Below are 22,069 nucleotides of genomic sequence, written 5' to 3' on the forward strand. Positions count from 1 at the left end.
TAGGGGGTGGGGGGAATAAATCTGCAGACCTTCACCAAAAGGAGGGAAAAATATCCAATTTTCATCGCAAAATTAGCTAGGGCGAGAGCAAAGGGCTGAGCTAATTGTAGCCTAATCCTCTGCCCTGCAGGCGTTTGCAAAGCCCTGAGCAAGAATTCGCTTTTTTTCCTCCTCTTCTCCCTTCCCTCTGTTATTTAGAGACGGGATTATTGCCTTTCTTCTCATAACAGCCTCGGCAGTTTCATTTAAAGGCTTTTTTTCCCCCTCACACACACACACACACACACACATCCACACAGACGCACAAAATAAATAGAAAAAGAAGCAGCAAAAACAGGGGGAGAGAGAGGAGACGGAGAAGCTTTAAAAAAAATAATAATCACAGCAGGATCTGCGGAGCAAAGATAGTAATAAAAGCAAAAAAAGCTGAGCCCGTCCACACACAGCCCCGGCAGAGCCCAAAGCCAAAGGGGGGCTGGCAGATATCTTCTGTGCTCAAGGTAAGGACCGCGGCAGCGGCTCCCGCAGCCGCCCGCCTGCCCGCCCGTGCGGGGCCAGGAGCGCGCCGTGCGCGCCCGCCGCGCATCGCATCGCATCGCATCGCATGGCAGCGCATCGCGTCCGCACCGCGCGGCTCGCGCCTGCTCCTGCCTTTTTTTTTTTTTTTTTTTTTTTTTTGGAAAGTGCCTCTTCAAACTCACTCGGCTGCCGGCTCCGGGGAGCAAGAGCGGGCGGAGGGGTGTTTTTTTAAAGCTACAGGACCCGTTTGCGGCCGCCCCGCTTTGCTAGCGCCGCGTGTGTGCGCGTGTGTGTGTGCGCGCGTGTGTGTGTGTGCGCGCGTGTGTGTGTGTGCGTGCGTGTGTATGTTTTGTTTTGCTCCGCTCCAGCATGGGCAGCGCCGGCGGAGCCCCGCGGCCCGGGGTGCCCGCGCTCCCGCTGCCCCCCCGGCCCCGGCTCTGAAGACGGCCCAGCCCCGGCGCGGCGGAGGCAGCGCGGCTCGCTCCGCGCTCCCGCATGGTACACGCGGAGCGGGGTCGGGCGGCGGGAGGGCAGCGCGGCGCGGGGGTGCGCGGGCCGGGGCGCGGGGGCTGGCGGCGGGGCGGCTCGGCACAAAGGGAAGGCGGGCGACAATGGGGGAGCGCCGCGTATGGAAAACACGGGCGGGCTGTGAATGAAACTCTGGCGCCAGTGAGAGTGGAAGGCTTGGTTTGGGGTAGACTTCAAACCACTCTAGGCTATAGTTTGCATTCCTGCTCCTGCATGCGATGTGGCACACTTCTGCAAAATTAATACATTAGCCTGGCTAATGCTCACCACCATTGGCTGCGCGGAAAATGTGCAGGATCGGGGATTCGGGGTTGACTTTTTTTTCTTGCATTCATCTAAGACATCTCCTTTCTTGTTATGTGGGAATAAGTAAAGGACGCCATGTTGTGCCTTTTTTTTTTTTTTGGTTGAATTTTACCTTTGGGCATACAGTGTGTTCAAAAGAAAAAGGCAGAAGTTGAGTGACCGGGTGCGTTGCTCGCTGGTGATTTCCCTGACCATCAGCAGGGAAAGGCATTTGGGTGACGTGAAACTTGCACTAAATAGACTGGAGACTGCCCGAGAGAGGCGGGTTGCGGGGGGGCAAAGGGGGAGGAAGGAGAAAGCCTTTCCTTTTTTTTCTTTCCCCCCCCCTTTTTCTGTTTTTTCGCCCCTTTTTTTTTGGGGGGGGGGGCAACCAGATCTCCAGAGAGAGTTCCCTTCCCCCCATTCCTCCCCCCCCGCCGTAAAAGTTTTGGGCACGATCTCCTCTGTCACTCGGTCCAGCGTTCAGTGAAGCAGCGTGGAGTGTGTGCAAATGTTTACGGACTTTTAATTTTGGAGCCCCCGAGCCCAAGGTTTGCAGCCCCCCCGGCCCGCTTTGTCTTTGGGCTCGGAGCACGGCGTAGGCAAGTTGTGTCGGAGTGGCTGGGCAGGCAGACCCGAGCGGTCGCCGGCCCTGTTTAGGCAGACAAAGGTAATTGCCCAGTCTGTGGCTGTGCCCCTCCGGCGGCGCTGGGGACGCAGACGCTGCCCTGGAGTCACGGGAGCGCCGGGGGAACTTCTGGCCCGCAGTGCCGGGGATGGGGCGGTCGGGGGGCTGCGCTGGGTGGTTTTACCCCTAGCGGGTCCGCTGGTACAGAAATGCGGGTGCCTGGCGAGGGAGAGCGGCTTCCCCGAGGATGCGGCCCGGCCGTGCCGGGGGGGTGCAGCCGGGCCCGGGTCCTGCGGCCCGACCCGCCCCCGCCCCGGCTCCCCGGGAGAGCAGCTCCATGGCAGGTCCGTAAACCTGCCGCTTTCATTTCACGTCTTAAATGTGCATGAAGGAATTAAACTGCACGAGTGAATAACAGCATTAGTTTCAATTAATTTTTATCCTGGCAACAATAAACTTTAGAAACAAAGCGCTTTTACATCCTTAATTAGTCTTGCTTCCCATCTGTAGTCTTTTAGTGCCTGCTCCTTGATTTAACTTTGTCCCTCCTTCAGAGCCGCCTCCTTTTTTATTCTTTTCCCTTTTTTCTCGTTCCCCCTTCCAGACTGCTGCCTGTTTCTTTCCTGCAACCTTTCACCTCCCTTGTCCCTATCTGTCTGCTCTGCTCTGTGCAGTTTATTTCTCCTGTATTTTCCCAACATCAACAGCAGTATTGGTTACCATGGCCCCAAGCTATGTGCAGAGGTGGGAAAGCTTCATCCGCCCAAAAGTTCTTACACTTTTGAAGTCTTTCTTTTAGTAGGATCTGAAATGTATCATCTAGAGTGTGTATTAAATGAACAGTATTCCTGAAGGCTTTAGAGCAAGAAAGGCAACACCCTGGAAAATTCTGCAGTCTTTCAGCATTCTCTGCCCTAGGGTTATAGCCCTGGGCACGGAGCTGAATGGAGCTCTTACAACTGCCTTCTGTTTACCTTTTATGGTTAAAATAACAGCTTAGCAAAGAAGCAACTTCATGGAGAAACGATTCAGTGAAATCATCTCAAGCTGTAGCAGCATAGCTAGTTTAATCACCCCTAGAGAGCTGAACAACTGTGAGCACAATGGGACACAAAATCATTTTGTGTGTAAATGAGCATGGCATTGTGATTATTTCACTTTGCATGGGCAAATAGTTTTTACAAGCAGTACTTATGCAGTTAGCTTAGAAAGGCAGAAAAAGATAAGCTGGCTCTGAAAGATCTTGGTGTGTAATGTTTGAAAAACTAAATATTCACATAATTTGGGAATCAGGCTCTATTGATTTTGCCTTCAGCAGGTTCCTGTGTTACTTATTAGAGCAGGGTTATTGCCTGTGCCACTAGTTGGGATGCTGTATCCTGTTGTAGGCAACTAAAGAGCAAGGATTATTTTACATGGTTTAATAAATGAAGTTTGTTAGTGTTTCTGTGATATTTACCCTAAAGGTTTTAATTTTCACATCCATATTAGAAAATATGTGCATAAAGACTTTCACTGGATAAATACATTTAGGATTTTGCTTTGTGCATAAAATAAGTACATTACTCAGTGTGATGAATTTTAGCTGCATTTTACATTAAGAAGAGGAAGGAGTCATTAGAAATAGGGTTACGGTACCTTAAGAAATACGGGGTATTTATATTTTTTTTTGGAGCAATAGGAGTGTTCTCAGTGCCCTTTATGTAGTGCTTAGCAATTGTGCCCCTTGATAATTTGCTCATACGGAAATGATTGAATTCCACAACTTTAATAAAAATCTAGGATTCATTTTTTTAGTACGAATCCTCTCCAACCAGGGGAAAAGCCAGTGTTTTAATTCCCCTTTTCCTCCTCTCCCCCAAAAAGCCAGTGGCACCCTCAATAAGTATGAAAAACCATAAAAGTTTGAGAACTATTTTAGCTTTCCAGTGATTTTTTATAATTAAGTGTTTTTTCAGCACATGCTCTAGCTGAGAAATGCCAAAAGCAGAGGATTGTTCAAAAGGTCCCTCCAGTGAATAGTATAAATTAAATATCTACTGTGTGAGTATGGCCTCACTGAGAATCTCAGTCTTTACAGATCAAGGAATTTACTGGTATACTAACATTAAACAAAATCCTAAGATAGCAGCAGTGTTTAAATATGCACAAATAGATTCATATCACTTGATCTTTAGCTATCTGTGCATATTTTAAAATTGAAGTCTGTATTTCAAGACAAATGGTTAAATGTAAGACACGTTTACAGAGGACTGGAAGTCCTTTGATTTCATTTGGAAATTGTAACAAGGGGTGCAGATGAGCCCTAATTAGACTCTTGTTTTGTGAAACTGCATGAGATTTATTTCTAAGGCAGCCCTGTACCATGCGAAGTCTGTACCTTTATCATTAGTGATAATGGTTGAGGTCTGAACAAAGACAGGGTTGACATTCAGCCTGGATCTTCTGACCCTTTCATTTAAGTGAAGGAGTAGAGACTGAACATGAGTTTACAGTGCTCTTTGGTAAGAAAAAAACCAGCAACCTTTGTCTGTGTTGGCAGACAGATGAGGCACCCACAGATTAGTAAACACATCGCTAGAATACTGTAGGTACTTACAGACTAAGTTGTTTTTAAAACTTAGTTCTTTTATTTATGCTAAATGACATATTTACTGAAGATTGGCCACAACAGGCTCTTGTGGGAAACAAGAAAGCAACGTCTTCAGTCATGAAAGGATTCAGTCACTTTCCTTGAAGGTGGTGCTGTAGTAAAAATGTTAATGCCCAATTTCGCATCGGCTGACACAGAAGTCCTAGGACAGAGTTGGTACTTGCGCCGTGTTCAGTGCAGATGTCCGTCCAGCCTCCGAAGAGAAAAGGATGTGGATTCATAATGGGGTGATGTATTTCTGTGCTGTAGATGCAAGAAATTCTTAGGAGCTAACCAAGATGAAATACAGTAAATGGAGATGTTGTGATGACTTTGTGAAGCCGTTCAGATGTATTACGATTTTTCTCCGGAGCTTGGAAATTGTTTTGCAAAGAATGTTGCTAATTGTGTGTTCATCGAGTGGCACAGCCAGGCAAAATACTGCTAAGAGAAAGGCGAGACCAGCTTCAGATTTCTAAGAAACATTGTCAAAGTAATGTGGGAGAAATGGGAATTCACTTTGCAGTGCTGCATGTAAAGTGCTTGTCAGATGTAAGGAAGAGCCTGGGTACTTGGTAGCATGCTTGAATTACAAAATACCAAGAAAATTAGATTATATTCAGAAATGTCTTCAACTGTAATGTTTTGCATATGTTGCTTTCCGCATAAGGGGGAGAATGGATGGACATTTTCCTAAACTTTTCTGAAAGGGTTTTTTTCCATTTGACATGTGCCGTCTGCACCGATTGAACTGAAATCAGCTTTGAGACACACGCTTCATGCAGAATAGACTATGCTTTTCTTACAGAAGAGAATTGAGGAATTTTCTTTTACTATGGTTGTCCTGTTCATTTTTAAGATATTTCAGTATTTTTGGATTTGATTTTGCTGAAGATTTTGGGACTCAATTCAGTAATTTCACTAATTTTCCCATATTTTTAGGGCAGGAAACGTTAGGTGGATTGTTGAATTTATAATTTCACATGCTGCATTGTATAGTACTTTCTGATGTATCTTGTCATGAAAACATGGGTCAGTTTATATATCTTTCTGTTTTTGCTGCTTCCAGGCATTAATTCTTTCAGTTTGAAAGCTTATTAGTTGTTTAGGTCTAATATTAAGGCTTAACTGAAAATTATCCATTTATTTCACAATTATTGAAAATAAACCAGAAAATTGATCTTAGTTTGATGTGAAATTTACTACATGTATAAACTAAATGCCCTAGGTACTGAGGAAGTCACTAATTTAGAGGTGTCTTGTTACTGCGACAAACTTGCAAAAACCCCCTGAATCCCAATTCACAAATTGGTTATTCATTTGTCAGGGGATATTTCACATCTAACACATAAGCCCGCGACCTTTAATTAGAATTTTGCAGTTTGTTTTATGCCCCTTGAGGCTGACACCTTGAAAATTTTTTTTTCTTGATTTCTTATTGCTAATAAGCATCTTTCTCTTCCCCTCTGGTACTTAGGAGAAAACGATGCAAATACACTTAATTACAGTGGTGGCAATAATTTGTTAGCTGAATATGTGATCAGGCAGATGCAAAAATGATCTGATTAGATCTGTGATCACAGATGGAAAGAAAGGTAACACACTGCTACATTTAAGAGAAACTGTTCTTTTTTGCCTCCCCGCCGCAGGAGGGAAGAAGCATGTCCCGTCTGTCTCTAACACGGTCCCCGGTTTCTCCTCTGGCTGCTCAAGGAATTCCTCTCCCAGCTCAACTCACCAAGTCGAACGCTCCCGTGCACATCGATGTAGGAGGACACATGTACACCAGCAGCCTGGCTACCCTGACCAAGTACCCAGACTCCAGGTAGGACCCTGGTGTTTGCAGGCTCACTGTTCACTGCGTGGAAGGAGGCAGGTACCTGTGAGGGATATTGCAGCGCGAAGTACAATTTATTATATATTCACCGCTTATGAATAATTCAGGTTCCGATTTATACAGTAACTTCACTGGGGTTCTGCAGGAAAAAAAAAAACCTGTAAAATTTATGTATTATTTAGAGAGTCTATTCATTTTCTCTCTCAACATCTCCTGCGCTGTGCTGATACGTTTGAAGCACCTGTTGGTGTGCTGCCCTAGATTATTTCCAACTGCACCAGGCAACTTCTTTCTTTCAGATGTAGGGGGAAAAAATCTGGTTTTTAATTCCTTAAGAAAGCAGAATGGTTCTGCTACCCTGGGACTAATGGATGCTTCTGTGGGCCAGTCCAAATCGTGACCTCACTGGGAGCTGTGTGCCTCTGTGTCAGCAGTTGTTCCCTTGGGCAGGGGCTGGCTGACCCTCTCTGGACAGGCTGGATTGAATCCTTGCATGCTCAAAGGTGGCTGCTTTGTGCTGGGTAGGTTGGTGACGTGTCTGGAGAGATTTATATGGATCTGGCCAGTATTCTCTCAGAGTATACTCCAGACATGCCAAATTATGAATAGATGTGGCATGAGATGATGTTTGTGTATGACACAGTGTCTGTTGTTTGCCTGGCTCCCAGTCCTGCAGGGCACTGGGCACCATGAGGGATAGGGCAGGGTCAGGCCTTGACATTGTTAAGGGTTAAAGAACATTCATTGGAGCAGTATATTAAGGTGTACCTGATTTTGATTCAGTTATGGTCACTAAACCAGTGCATGTTTTTGTCACTGAGACAATTCAGAGGGTGCCTCATACATACTCAGGTGGGAATGTGCAGTGTCAGGGTGCCCGGCACACTGTTGACTCCAAACCAAACCAAAGCCCAGGTCAGCAGGTTTGGTTGCCAGAGGTTTTGTCCTGCATGGCCAGAATTCTGTAAGTGATAGATTTTTAATTTTTTTTATTTTTTTTTTTTTTGGTATGACAACCAATGTAAAGCTATAGTTTCATTTGAAGATTTTTCCTTTAGAAGAACTAAGGGTTTTTGCAGATTTGGCAGGTTCCCAAGCAATAAATGACATTTATGGAGACACCTTGAAACGCCTCTGATGTCATAAAGCATATGGCTGTGATTTCATTCCAAGGAAAGGGAGCTGCTGAAATTCTCTATGGAAAAAAAGCCCAATTATTAGAATACCTGTATTTTATTGGCAGACCAAAATAATGTGATTTTTCTGGACAGTTTGTTTAATGAGGTCTGTGTGGTACTATTTTAATCATAGAGAAGAAATCTGTTCAGTGGGGAGAGATTGTAACGGAGAAGCAGGCAAATGCTTCATAGTATTAAAAAATACAGAGAAGATTCAGCAGTTGTAATAGAGTGGCACATCTGTTTCCACGTTTTAAAATATCGCTGCTGACACTATGTTTAAAATATGCCCCACATCAAACTTACTTAATAAAAGCTTCAGTTACGGAAGCTTTGGAAGAATATACATAAATTCACAGATTTTGTTTCAAGAGAATAGAGTGCTGAACCAATTTTTTTTTGCCTGTTTGATAAATAACAGAAGCATATTTCTTCAGATTTTGTACGTTGTTTAAACTGAAAGTACAAAACTGTGACTGACCAGAGCTCCCATGCTGCCTGATGTTTTGCTGTGTGCTGTCTTTTGTTTGCATTGCTATGTTATCTCATAAGGCTTGAAGGCTTTTTTAGCTGCTCAAACTTCAGCTCTCACTGAAGTAAGAGCTTCCAGGATGAGACCCTTCACCAGCATCCCAAGTAGGACATATTGCTACATACATTATGAGGCTGGACGAAGGCTACATCATATTTTATTATATTTTCCTTTTATATATATATATTTACATATTATTTGTTCTTCTTCAGCACTGCATAGTAGACTTGGTTGTTACCCCCCACTGAGTCTGGCCTGCTCTCATTCCTGGTTAAGGCAGAGTACTTGCAGTTATTCCAGTGGGAATGGTTGGAGCTCCTAATGGTGCTTCCCTGCCCTGTTGTGTATCTGCCATATGGCACAGACTGTCCTTGCAGTGATCTGGCTGGGAGAGGACTCCTGGGTCTCTCACAGGTGCAGGAGGGAGGAGGTAGCTTTTCTGAGCAAAACATCTGGAAATAACGCCGGGGCACTGTTAGCTTGTGCTCAGAGGTGACATGCATGGCCACATCCAGAGGCATGGCCATGCTCATCCACTCACAGAGCTTTCTGCATTATTTTGGACAGCACATCAAACTCCTGGGTTGAGCACGAGTTTAAAAGCTTCAAATCCAAGAAGTCACACAAATTTGTAGATCATATTTCAGCAGAAGATGTAAGCATATGCTGAAGTGCTTTGCTAAATCTTAGTGAAGTCACGTAAAATAGTGTGGGCTCACTGAAATTGAAAGCTGTGGGAATAAACTTCCTGTTTATTTGTGTTACAATCCCTATTGCTTTCTCCGTGCTCCCAAATCCTAAATAGGCTTTTAGCTTGTAGGATTTTTAGCTGGTAATGTACATGGATGTTTAGACTGTGAGCATGTGTATAAATACAGCCTGGGTGTGCATGCACAGAAACACCACATGCTGATGGGAAACAGAAAAAATCAAGTTGTGTTTATACTTCCTTAGTGTTTTGAGGAGGTCCAGTCCTGTTTGGTCCTGAACAAACTCAGTCCACATTGACTTCAGTGAGAGGGAAGAGCTCCCAGCAGCTGGCCAGATCGGGCCCAGCAGGAGCAAGTATAGATATGACCAGTTCCTGCCCATACCTGCTCTGCAGTCACCCCTCTGGTATGATATAAATTACACCTGACAGCAGGCAGCGTGATACATTTCTTATTGTAATCTGTTAGGATTGACTGTGCTCTGCCCTCTCAGCTGGCTCTGCTTGGCTGTTCCCAGGTTAGGTATGTGGTTGGCTCTAATTTGGGAAGAAAAAGGACCCAGTTCTGGAAGTCTTACTCAAGTGAGTGAATGGCTGTTAATGTGGAGCCAGAGGCCAAATTTTGCATTTCAGTGATCCCAGAGTTGTTTCAGAGCAACTTTGGCAAAGTCTTTGATGTTGTTTGTATTAGTGCAGCTGCTGTGACCAGAGCATTTGTCCACTGATTAAATTTGCATAAGTAAAGGGGGCCAGATTAGGCATTAAAGGGGGTAGCCATCCTCTTTCCAGTAAATTTTTATGGGCTACACAAATTCTCTCATCTAAAAAAGGAGAGAACTTGAGCAGTGCACAACTGGCGTGACGAAGGAGAAGAGAGTTAAACAGCCACTGTCAAAGGTGGTATCTAAACCACTGGCACTCACCTTAGGCACTACATACCTTTCCAGTTGGCTTTTTGAATGAAACAGCATACAGGAAGAAGAGCTGGCCTTTCAGAGGGTGAAGGGCAAAGGGAGATGAGAAACATAAAAAAGAAATTGTGATCACCAACAGCATAATGTCAGTGGTCACACAAATTACCTCAGAAATAACATTATTATTCCCTTTTTGTATAGCTACTTGAGGCCGCTTTCCATGCATACCCAAAATTGCCATTAAAGTTGATAAGCTTTGGAGGTACAAGGAGGCTGATGTTGACTTACCTGGATCTGACTAAGGCTTAATTTCAGTTTGTTTTCAGCAAATTCTCCTACTGGAACTCCCAACTCTTGTAGTTCTGAGGTACCGGTAAAAAAGAGAAAAAACCCCTGTTGATTTCTAGTGACTCTTACCATCAGCATCTTATTTCTAAAGTAACTGGCTAAGTAGACAAATTATTCATCTTTGATAGCATTTCCTCTAGAAATTCCATTCCTGTTTTCACCCAGAGGACCTCTAAAGCAGCCCCTTCACACATTGACACTTGAATGTGTATTTATATGACAGATTGTAAGGGCTGCAAAACCTCCAGCACATCTATAAAGTGAGTTGCAAATTGTATTTATCCAAGGGAGTGAGACAATTCTTACATTTGGGAAGCAAACCTGCACCAGAAGTCCAAGCTCCTGACAGGCAGTCGGGAATACCCAAGGGCATTGCCAGAGCCTCCAGTGTTACTCCCTCTGAACTCAGTGGCAGATGTCTCATTGCCTTCCAGTGGAAAAGAAGGTCCAAATCCCTGTATACCACAGCAACCCCCAGCTTCTTGATATCACCGGAAATTTTGATACCACCTTGAAGTTTTGTTAGAAAGCAGAACAAGAGTTCTCATCAGAAGCCTGTCCATTTTGCAGCCCTGATTAGTGTTTTTAACTCAGAGAATTGCTGTGAGCTCTCTCTGAGTTGTTCTGCTATACGAGGTAAATATATTTACCTTCCATTCTTGATAATTCATATTTTTGTATAACCCTCTATTAAAGATATGTTCATGTGTTTGTAATGTAGTTACAAAAGCTCATGCTTTCTGTGGCATCACTTGTGACAGAAGGAATAATTTTCCATGAAGCGACGCTGCCCAGGTGGGAAGAGTGTGGGGTCACAGATCCCAGAGAGCCTCCCCTGATGGTTTGTAGCACACTGTGTTTGGGACCTCTCTGCTCCCAACCTTTCCCCTTCAGGACAACAGAGTTTCTGGGCCCCGTGGCCCAAGCCATGAGTTGTCACACAGTGCACCTCTTGGGGCACCTGGGCTCTACCACCCCTTTCTCTGGAGGCTGTGTCCTCCAGAGAAAACCAGCACAGGCTTTATTAATTCTTTCAGAAGCTAATGATCTCTCTGTGAGACAGGAGAGTTTTCCAGGCATATCCTTGCCTCACTTTCCTGTGAATCCATGGACTTTTTTGGTGATTTGCCAAGGAATCCCCTAAGCATGTGTCTTCTCTGAATGTTTCTTGTCAAAATACACTGTTTTTCGTTTATAGACCCACCCTCAGACAAGGTCTCCTGCCAAGGATGACCTTCTGTTTCTAGCTACTCTCTGAGTATCTGTGGATTTTAATTCCCCTGCCTTTTCCTCCGACACCTCCATCTCTCTGGTCGCTGGAGCTCAGCACTGGCACCCGAGATCTGCTTCTCCCCCTTGTCTGCAGCCACACCAGGATGGACTGAATTCAAGGGAGTTCTCTGCTCCAAGTTTTAGAACCCCTCTGTTGTCCCTGACAGAACATGATTGCTGACCCTGTATAGCTGGATGCAGTGGTTTCATAGCTCAGACACCTACCAAGATCTACAAGACAGATTTTTCCACATCATCTTTACAGGAAGGGCTTTGTACTGGGTCCCACTCTGCATTTCCTGGGAGGGAGCAGGGAAATTCTCAATTTGAATATGTTTAGGATATATAATTCTTCAGACTCAGCATAGCTGATAACATCTCACATTTCTTGCTCATGTATGATCAGTTCACTCTTATAATAATTTATTTGCCAATTTCCCATCAAATCTGTGTAATATCAATGTTATTGCCTGAAGACAATGACCAATTAGCAAAATTACCCCATGCTTGCAGTTAGGGTGTAAATCCAGGTTTGTTCTTAGCCAGAGGTTGTTGGTGGCTGTGAAAGCACAGCCCATTTGAGGGCAGGATCCTGACCTGGAGCAGGAGGTGTTGGTTCTCCTGGGACAGCACGACCTCCTGCCAGCCCTGAGCTGCTGCAGTCCTGCACCACTGCAGCATCAGTCACAGTCATCCTCCCTGAGGTGTCTCCCAGACCTCTCCATGCCACTGTCATTCCATCTGCTCACCCACCCAACAGCTGTACGGTGTCTTGTCCCTCTTCAATCCTCTCTCATCCCTGCACACCCACTAAATGTCTGTTTGAAGCCCAGTGAAGGGCACAGGCACGTTTCACGCTGTCTAAGGCACCACTCTTCCCTCCGAGGTCAGCTGTTTGTGGGGTGACAGGAGGCTCTGACACTGCCAGGCTGTGATCTGCTGTGTGGTACCCAAAGGCACTTTCAGAGTCAGAGCCAGCACCCCACGTTCCAGCAAAGCACTACAAAATGCTGCAGCACAAAGCTCATTAATTTTAATAGGTGTTGTGAACTTCACCCATACACAGACTTTTAAGCAAAACACCTGAAGAGGCAGGACAAGGTGTTTTCCCTGCACGTTACAGATGCTGTGAGAGGCAGGTTGTGGGCACGGTGCAGGAGTGTGAGGACACTGCCCAGCATATTGGCAGCCCTGCAGCCAGGGGTGAGCCTGCCAGGGCTGCCCGGGGCTCTGCTGCCCTGCCAGGCAGTCGGGTGGGTGCTGCAGATGAGAGCAACTAAAGGAGCCAAACCCCAGATGTTTTGGTTATATGCAGTGCCTTTTCTGAATTAACATATGAATTCTCATGGAGATTACCACAATTTTCGGTTTCATATCATGCACCTGAGATTAAGAGATAAATCTTTTGAGTTCTTCTTATTTGGTTGTTCACTGGGCACATCTCCCTTTTGTTTCTAAGGGAATTTTAACCAGCAGAACCCTTGGGATAAAAACCCTTAGAAGGGCCTTTCCCCTTCCCATCCTCGGTCTCCCCCCAATCTGCCTGTGGATGTTGCACTCACTAAAGCAGGAGCTGGAGCAGGGAAAGGGCTGTCATTGCCAGGCTGCTGTATCAGGTGGTATAAACTGAACCAGTCTTCCCCCTTTTGCAGAGCCAGTTCCATACAGGTGCTACATGGCCGAGGTCACACCAGTCCTTGCAGCACTTTGATGAGCTCTGGGGAAGGTGTGAAGTGTTCACTCCTACAGGCCTTGTGTCCTGCAGAAAGGTGTGCTGTGCTCAGACACATCCAGCACAGCCCCCGGGCAGTGCAGGGAGCTGAGGACCTGCCTCCTCCTGCAGCCTGGCCAGGGCTGCCACGGCAGGAGTTGCACCAGTCCCAGTGCCAGAGCAGGGGCATGTGGCTTGGCCTCTGTGTAAAATAAAAGTAAGAGGGATGTAATTACAGCTGGGAATGATGATGTTGGATATACCCTGTCTCTAGCTGGCACTAACTGGAAAAAGTCCTGAATTCGGTGTCTGTCAGAGCCCGTGGAAGGAGCACAGTGTGATAGATTTCCGCGTGTCACCGGGGCTGTTGTGGCAAAGCTGGAGTGGTGGCTTTGGTGGTAAAGGAGAATAGTCGCCCTAACCCTTCATTCCAGTGACTTAAGGAGATGGAAGGGAAGGAATTTATATGGAAACTGACTCTTCAGACCTGTCTGTGTCTGCGTGCCCAGGATCTCCTACAAACTGGCATGTAGGGAGCCAGAGCAGAGCTGAGCTGTCTGCTGTGATAAAGGTGTTTACTCCTTACTGGACTTGATAACCACTGCCTTGCCCAGCACAGCCACAGCCTGGGAAATGCCTGCAGGCTCTGGAGAGGAAAGCCTCTGGGAGTACAAATCTTACTGTAATTGGGTGCTGAGATTGGGCCCTGTCGATGAATGAATTATTTGTGTGTTTGCTTGGAATAATTGATGAAATGTTAAAGAAAATATTGCCTAGCTGATGAACGCTTTTTCAGAAATTATTTTTTCTCTGTATACTTTTACAGGTTGTGTGCAGTTCTAGGCATAAGGGGGTATTATGGCATCTAGGAAGGGGCAGACCAAGCCAGTCATGTGGAGGAGCAGATAGCAAATAACACTCGTCTGACTTAGAGAAGTAACAGTATGGCTGCAGTGCTGTGCCTGGCACAGGCTGTTCAAAATTCCTGAATTTTGAGAAAACTGCACAGTCCTACCCAGATTACTTACCTCAGCTAGTCAAAAGGAAGAGCAGGCATCTCCATGCAGTTCATGCAGCCTGGCTGTGGTCAGGAGGGATGTCACTTGTGGCCTCTGAGAGCAGTCCAGAGATGAGCATTGAACAGTGTCTCCAGTACCTTCTGAGCAAACCCCAACTGACCTTGCCTTATCTTCCTCAATGATAATGTGACTAACGTGACTGTAGCTGAATTACACTTAGCACATTAGTAATTCTTAGTAATTTTCACCCTTCCTGCTTACAGCAGGTTGAAACCTACTCTGGTTTATTAAAACTCACAAAGAGAATCCAGCAGACAAGAAGACCAAAATTTCAACATTTTTTTTCATGTAGCACTCTGTAGCAGTTTCTGAGGTTAGGTGGTGAAGTACTTAGTAATTTCTTCCGTTGCTCCTTTTGCTCACCTGAGAGGGCACTTTGGTACCAGCAGCACAGTTAAAGTATTTTTCAGCAGGCATTTTCAGGACAGTAACATGAAAAGCATTAGGAGCATGTTTTGAGAAATCACTCCCATGGGATGCTGTGGTTGTAAACTGTCTCCTCCTTTTATGTGCTGTGAGTGGACGCCCTTTCCTGCTGAAGAGTGTGGTGTAAAGTATTGTAAAGATGCTGCACTATGAAGTTCAGCATCTTTACACTTAAAGAAAAGGGGAATCTCCTTTATTGATTGCTTCTTTCTGTGTTGTGCATGCAGCTCCCTCATGGCATGGAGAGGAGTTATGTAAAAGATGTGGATTCAGTAGCTTTGTGCTGGAAATCGTGTCCTGAGGTCACAGCAAACCATACCTGTGGAGCACACGAGGTGTTCCCCCTGCATATTTGGTCTTTCAGCACACGTCATGTGTTTGTCTTTTGATTTATAAACTTTGGATTTATAGAGACCCTGCAATGGCAAGTAGGGGCAAATATCCCCCTGGTCTGCTTAGGGGGATATTTCATGAACTACTTAGGAAGTTTATAAAACAGACTCCCCAGATTATGAAGCAAGGGGGTATCTGTTTTGTAAGGAACGTGTTATGAAATGAATTTGTCTCTAGGCCTTACTTAATTATTTTAATGATCCCACTGGTGGTTGTCGTAGGTGTCGTTCTGTGTGTATATTGTGACCTACATGCTTGTGATCATTTATGAAATCTAAAGATTTAAAAATACATTGGACCTTATTAATTCATTGCCTTCTTCCCCTGAAATAACTGGAGGTGGTTTGGATATTGGTATGTTGGGCCAAATCTCTCTTCCAGTGAAGTCAATGAGAGTTTTACTGTAAGCTTAAATGGAAATAAAATAAGCCCTCTTCTTTTAGAAGACAGGCCTAATAATAAACCTGACCAAAATAATCTTTACTGTAACCCTCTTGTCCTCTGTGGAGTTAAACCAGAGATGAGTACTGATGTGATGGGTGGAAAGGAGTTACAAGAACCTGAGCATTGTAGTAAGATGCTTCTGCTGAGTGTCTGCAGTGCTTGTCTCAAAAACATGTGAAGGTGTAAAACCAACAGTCAAATGAAGACAAACTGTTGTGCCCTTACTGGTGCATGCACAGACCTTTCCTGGCCAGACTGCCTTCCCAAGGAGGTGACTCTGCTGGTTTTCAAGGAGTTGGTCTGAATTTGTGCCTGTATAACTGAAATCAGAATTCATCTATTCATGGGTTAATGAAATCTTTAAGAACAAAGTGCATATTTAAATAGAAGAAATATGCAGGCATGCAAACACAGGATTCGTATGTGAAAGCATAAGGGAAGCAAGATCTCTGGAGCACAGAGTAACAAGCTGGTGTGGAGGATGCCAGGCTGGGCCTGACTCAGGCCATGCCCCGTGCTGTGATGGCCCCACGGACTTTGCCACATTTTTATTATGAGAAACGTGGTAAGTTGATGAGCATACCATGCACTGTTGCAGTGCATCAGCTTGTTCCCTTGTGCTCTCCTGACACTAGATCTGGTGACTGGAACAGGTAAGTATTGCCAGTCACTCTCATCATTGCTATAACTCCACTGGTACAGAATTACATCAGGCTGGTGGGGTTCTAGCCTGAACTGATAGCTGGGAGAAGCTGCAGAGCTGGAATTCAGCTCCAGAGTTATAAACTCATAGCTCTGTCCACCAAACTGCCCTACTCCTTCACCTCAGCTGCTGTGATTAGCATGTACTTCCATCTTTTGATGCTTAAAAATGAAATGACACCTGTAAAAATGTTAGAGGGGTTTGTTTTTACCTGACTTGCTCTCACTTCAGATTCTGCCAGGCAGGACAGCTGTGAGCTTCACAAGTGTGCATGACTGTATTCCTTCCTGGTGCAGTGGCTGTGACAACTGTCAGAGCTGGGCACCAGGACAGAGAGGCAGAGCAGAGGTATTCAGTGTTCACCTGTACTGTGTTAAATTAACTCTGCAGCAGTATGGTACGTGTTCAAAGGCTAAAATTGCTGCTTTTTTATCTGCTGAGGGCCGCATAGAGCAAAACCTGAAAGGAGTGCTGCTCGTGGATGCTGGGAAGCTCTTACGCAGCATTTGCACCAGTACTCTTGGTCAGACTCAGGAGGGATCAGTTGGCAAGCACTGGAAACTGAGATTTGCACCATAAAGCTGAAACGCTGGAGGAACCCCAGTCCAAAGGGCAGGCTCCCGCTCCGCCTCTCTCCTAATGGAGTGCAGATGCTCCCAGTGCTGCAGGTAATCCGTTTAGATCTGGTAGATGCTTTTGCAGCAGCAAATCTCTCTCTTGAGAAAGTGGACAATGAAAACCGGGGACTCTCTGGTGTCGTACTGTGTTAGGCCAACAATTTGTACCGGTGTGATTTACACCAAAGGCTGCAGCTCTGGCATTTGGGGAACGTGGTGTTCCTTCGGGCAGAGCGCTGCCGAAATTCTGCCCTTGCAAAGCTCACCTACAGTTTCATGGGCAAATCTGACTAGTGGAACTCCAGGGGAACCAGTGCATGACAACAGAGAAACTGGGTCCTCTGCTTGTGCCATGGTTGTCTGGGAGGGAACAAGGGCTGAATTTGGGCCAGTAGTACATAACACTGCTGTTGAATGAGGAAAAAAATTCATTGACCTTTTCTTAATCTTATGGAGGGAGGAAAATACAGCTTGGAGTTGTAACTAGTTTCAAACATACTTCCTCTTCTTTTCACATCCAGTTGTATTCTGTTTGCAGGGTTTAAAACAGGGACCTGTTTCTGCTTTCAATTAAATCAGAGGATGTTTTGGCCTTGACTTCACTGGGACCAGAATCAAACCCATGACCATAGTATTGTATTTAAGAATGAATCTCTTGCAGTCACATAAAAAGCCAGGTTCAGCTTTCAGTAGCTCATCAGAATTCAACAGTTAACAGTTTACTTATTGTTTTAAAGTTCTTGCCGAACTGAATTGGGTAGGGCAGGTGTATTGCTGTCTCCTTCCCAGGTACGGGTTCCCTCTCTATAGACCCGAGACAGGGGCTCCTCCTTTCCTTGAGAACTTGCCCATGGAGGGGGACTCTTCCCAGCAGGCAGGTTGGTGGGTCACTCCTGTCTGTCCCTGCTCTCTGGCTGCAATAACCAAAAACCTGCTGGGAATTCCTCTTTGCTCCTGCCTTTCATCTGCCAGTGGCTCAGGCTCACCAGCAAAAACTGTTACATAAATCTTCCTTCTTGGTGTGGCTCTGGGGGCTTTGGTGGTGGTTTTCCCTTCAAAATAGCTTTTTAACAAGTCATTCTTGATGTTGTTCTTCAGTTTCTTTAAGTGAAGAGCCAGAAAAAAATATGTTGGTTGCAGCTTAATCAAATGTAAGAATAAACAGGAGGCTAAACATTATCCATACATCATTTGAAGCCTGATAATGAAAATATGGAGAGAGAGAGCTGGATGTAACTTCCCAGTCACATACATGCTTGTAGAAAAATAAGACCAGTTACAGTCTGCCTGTCTTTGCTCTGTGATGTCTTTGCACCAGAGGGAATGGTGCTGTGAGCTGTGCTGGTGGTGTACAGCAGTAAAATGCAGCAGTGTTACACTGACTGAGCAAAATTGGTGGTTTACTCACCAGAGGATTGGCTGCAGGAAAAGTAAAGAGAGCAAGGATCTGTGTTCTTTCCGTGTTATTCTCAACAACAGAAGGGCTTTACCAGTTTAGCTGATGTGTCCCAGCCTAATGCCCAAGCAGCATGGGCAGCTTCTTTTAAGCAAAAAGCTAATTTATCACCACCCAGAGAGGCTGGTATCGTTCCTGTTCACAGCAGTGGGGAGTGTCCTGGTGCAGCAGAGACCAGTGTGGGCACCAAGGGTCACCTGGTGTTCCTGCTCAGCCCACATGGTGCAGAGCTGCAGAGTCCCAGGCAGTCTGTGCCTGGGAAATTCCTCCTGTGATTCTGGAATTAAGGAAAAAATAATAGGAAAAGGCTGCTCAGTTTTTGTATGTCTGGGATCAGAAGTAAAGGGCTGTGGCTCAAGCAGGTTAAATGCTGTAGCTGTTAAGGTGAGCACTGTGTACCAGGGTGAGTGTGTGACCTGTCACCGTTTATGCTTTAGGAAAGGTTGTGCAGCCCTTGAATCTCCATCCCTCCTTCTCCTGCTCTGTGCTGAAACATCCTGGTTTCACAGCACCCACACATGCAAAAGATGTGAAGGGCTGGACTTGCACCCTGAAAGGGAAATGAGTTACATCTGAAATTTTCCTTCCTTCGCTGAGTCCCAGTGGGAGTTTTGCTCTTGACTTCAACGAGTGAGGATTTAGCCCATTTATATTATAATATAACCAGTGTCTGCATGTTTTCAACCTCCCAGCATGCCCAGTTGTAAAGGGGTGATGGTAATGAAGGTAGTATCCAGATTTAGTCTGATTTTAGAATCTTAATAAAAATACTGAGTTACCTTCCACTTGGAGTTACGGAAGGCAAATGAGCTGCAAAAGAGCTGGCATTTGGGGCAGCCCTGCTCTCATCAGGGCCCTTGTAGCACCATGATTTAGGGGAAGGGATGGTTAAAGGAATAGCAAGAAAAGACTTGTATAGGCAGGAATGTTCTGTTTGAATTGTACATCTTCTCATGTATTAACAACTTACTTCTCTTGAGTGCCCGCAACTCCCACAGAGTTTGAACTGAAATGCAGTTCTTGCAGGATTGGGACCTCTGGAAAACTAGGGAACACTTGGGAAACTAAGAAGCTAGTTTAGGATTTTGTTTTAAATTAAACAGTTTTTGTTCTGAGTTGATTTTCATGGCCCAAACCCTCACAGGGCTCAAATCAGAGCAACAGGAACAATGGTATAATAGAAACAGGATACAATTTAAATTTGTATTAATGTTTTTAATCTTCACCAACTATTTAGGCAAAAGTTCAGTTAGAATGAAGTAAAAAGCAGAAGAAGAGCAAGAGTAACCTGAAATTTGTACTGGAAAAAACCCCCAGTAGTACTGGAAATCCAGCTAACATGCTGCTTTAACTTTGAGTGTTAAGTCCACAAAATAAAATAAAGAGAAGTGTTCCCAAATAGATGGGTATTACCTACTTCTGTACAGTTACCTGGACCTTGGCATATTTCACTGAAAGAATAATATTCAGTTCCTGCTGTTAACACATTCTGTGTTTTGAAGGTTCATAATACATTGTAATATGATTTGTTTACTTTTATTAAAAATAAACCAGTCAGCCAGACCCTGCTCTTCTCACTCTCTCTGAGTAGTTACTGCTTGTAAGGAACAGGAGTGGCAGAACTGGCCTGCCTTGACCTACAGTAGCAGCAGCTCTACCCTGCCATGGCCAAGGCCCCTGTTTTGGTCATGGATACTCCAGAGCAGCTCAGTCAGAGCAACTGATTGAAACTGTACATTTAAGCATCAGAAATCATGGGAGGCTGTTTGTCAGTGCCCCTGGTAGAGAGGATGAACAAGCCATGGCAGTGGCAGGTGGGGAACTTCTAACAGAGAAGTGGAAATTGTACCCTGTTAAGCACAGCAAATGCATTACATGACTGATGGGTTGAATAGATGTTGTGGGATGCTGATGTGTGCAGCTGAAGGAGTGCTGTTCTGTGTGGGTGTGTCTGCTGTCCCTACCTATGGATGTGGTTATGTGCTAAACACAGTGAAAGGATTTGTAATGCAGAAATTAACATACTAGAAACTGTTTGTTTAGTGAAGTATTTTTATAGCTGTTAAAGTAACACACTAAAATAGGCAAACACCTGAATGAGGCAAAATGGAATCACTGGCCTGATGAAGGGCTGGATTCTGCCACTGATCCTCGTGGTTACGCAGCACTTTGCCCCTGTTGACTGCCCACGAGACAAGTGGCAGAAACAGGTCCCCAGGGAGAAACACTCTGCTGATGAATTTGGGACGAGTGACCAGTGCTGATGGGCTTAATCCCACTATCCCAGTACGTTCACCTGAAGGGCTGAGGGTTAATGTCCTGGGGTGTCTGTCGATAGGTCTCGCTCCGTGAAGTAAAGAACACACACAGCACACACCGGGGTGATGAGACAAAGGGATGTCTGCAGCTCCAGAGAAGCAGCAGCTTTTATTCAGTTCGCTCGCTTCTACTTTCCCACACACACACAATATAAACATATTCTTGCAAAAACACCTAGGAGTGTAACACCTGCACACAGTCAAACAGCTTCACCATGGTACTCCTTAAAACTCAAGGCTGTGTCCATGGAAACATCCAATTAGCCTTACTGTTCTCCTGGGAAAAGACCTAACTCTCTGTAATATTTTAAACTCCTCAAGCCCCACGGATTTCGTGGAGCTGCCACTTCTCCCCACAGGTTAATACCCTTGTAAACCTGGTGGGAATGAAAAACCTGGAAAGAGAAGTTTAGAGGAGCCTCAATTCCCTTAGTAGGTGGTCTGCTCATTGTAACTGTTTGACCACTCCTCCTCCTCCTTCCTGTTGGGATGCTTGGCTGAACGGAGGCAGGGCCAGAGTGGCTCTTGACTACCATGAGAAGTTTTCATGCAGGAAAAGACACAGGCTTCTCTACCTGGGATTAGTGTTTCCACTTCCTTGTCTTACCTGCTAATGTATGTCTAGGTGATACTGCTTCTACAAATTAAAAAATAACTGTAATGTATCAAAATAGGAATACACATATATTTCCAGGAAATTATGTATCAAATATATCGGCTGTCAAAGTGTGTTAAGTGTGGAGATAGGTTATTAACAACAGGCATCCCTCATCCTTACCATGAATGCTTTGTGGTATTTCAAAAATAGTAGGTAATTTCCACTTTGGTGGATTTTATTACCTGTTGCTTCAGTGGACTTTAATTGATAGTAACAGAGAACAGAAAACACAATTGTCCATGCCTTTATTTTAACTACAAAATCCATTACATACCTAATTTTGCTTTTTAGTGATGTTACAAAAAGAAGAAAATAAATCCTTTCAGAACTTCCTAAGAATGATTCTGCATGGTAGATTATCATGTTCTTTATGGATTATTGACTTTTAAAAATACATGTTGATACTATATAGACTATCTCTAGCCTGAACAGCAAAATATGAAGTATTAAATCTAGATAATAGATCCTGCAGTTCCTTCAGGTGCTTAATAGTTAATGAGTGTAATATCCTTGAAAAGCATGGCAAAGTGAGCATATTGCTCAAAAAACTCCTATGGCATTCCAGGATCAGCACTTGAAGGGAGGAACAGGAGGTTATAGGAATTGGACATGGACGAACATGTTATCGATGAGTTACCTCCTCCACCCTTCTGCTGAGATTAGACCGTGCTCCTTGTTAAAAATTGAGAGGGCCATTTGGGGGTCACAGGCTTTAGTATCTCTGGTTCTCACAGGTCAGTTTTGTGCCTGAGCACCTGTGCTGGCTCACTGGTGCCATCAAGATTGACAGCCCTGTACTGGGCCTGGCAGTGCCTGTAGGACAGGGGTGCCTGAGGCTGCCTGGGTGCTCACCCTGCTCTGACTGGAGTGCTGGGAGAAGGA

General features: G+C 45.0%; 1 protein-coding gene across 4 annotated transcripts in view; it reads left to right on the top strand.

Moving 5' to 3' along the window:
* Window positions 1–287: 287 nt before the first annotated feature.
* Window positions 288–22,069, top strand: part of KCTD15 (potassium channel tetramerization domain containing 15) — a 43,820-nt gene continuing 22,038 nt past the window's right edge. The window contains exons 1-2 of one of the 4 annotated variants that reach the window (XM_032700922.1): window positions 288–500; window positions 6,242–6,417. In XM_032700922.1, the coding sequence (XP_032556813.1) occupies window positions 6,254–6,417 (164 nt within the window). In that variant the 5' untranslated portion in view covers window positions 288–500; window positions 6,242–6,253. Of the gene's footprint in view, window positions 501–703; window positions 1,018–4,459; window positions 4,841–6,241; window positions 6,418–22,069 lie in introns of those variants that run through there. The other 3 variants (XM_032700921.1, XR_004359409.1, XM_032700920.1) reach the window with 3 other exon arrangements.

Source organism: Chiroxiphia lanceolata, chromosome 13 (assembly GCF_009829145.1).
Source record: "Chiroxiphia lanceolata isolate bChiLan1 chromosome 13, bChiLan1.pri, whole genome shotgun sequence".
NCBI lineage: Eukaryota > Metazoa > Chordata > Aves > Passeriformes > Pipridae > Chiroxiphia > Chiroxiphia lanceolata.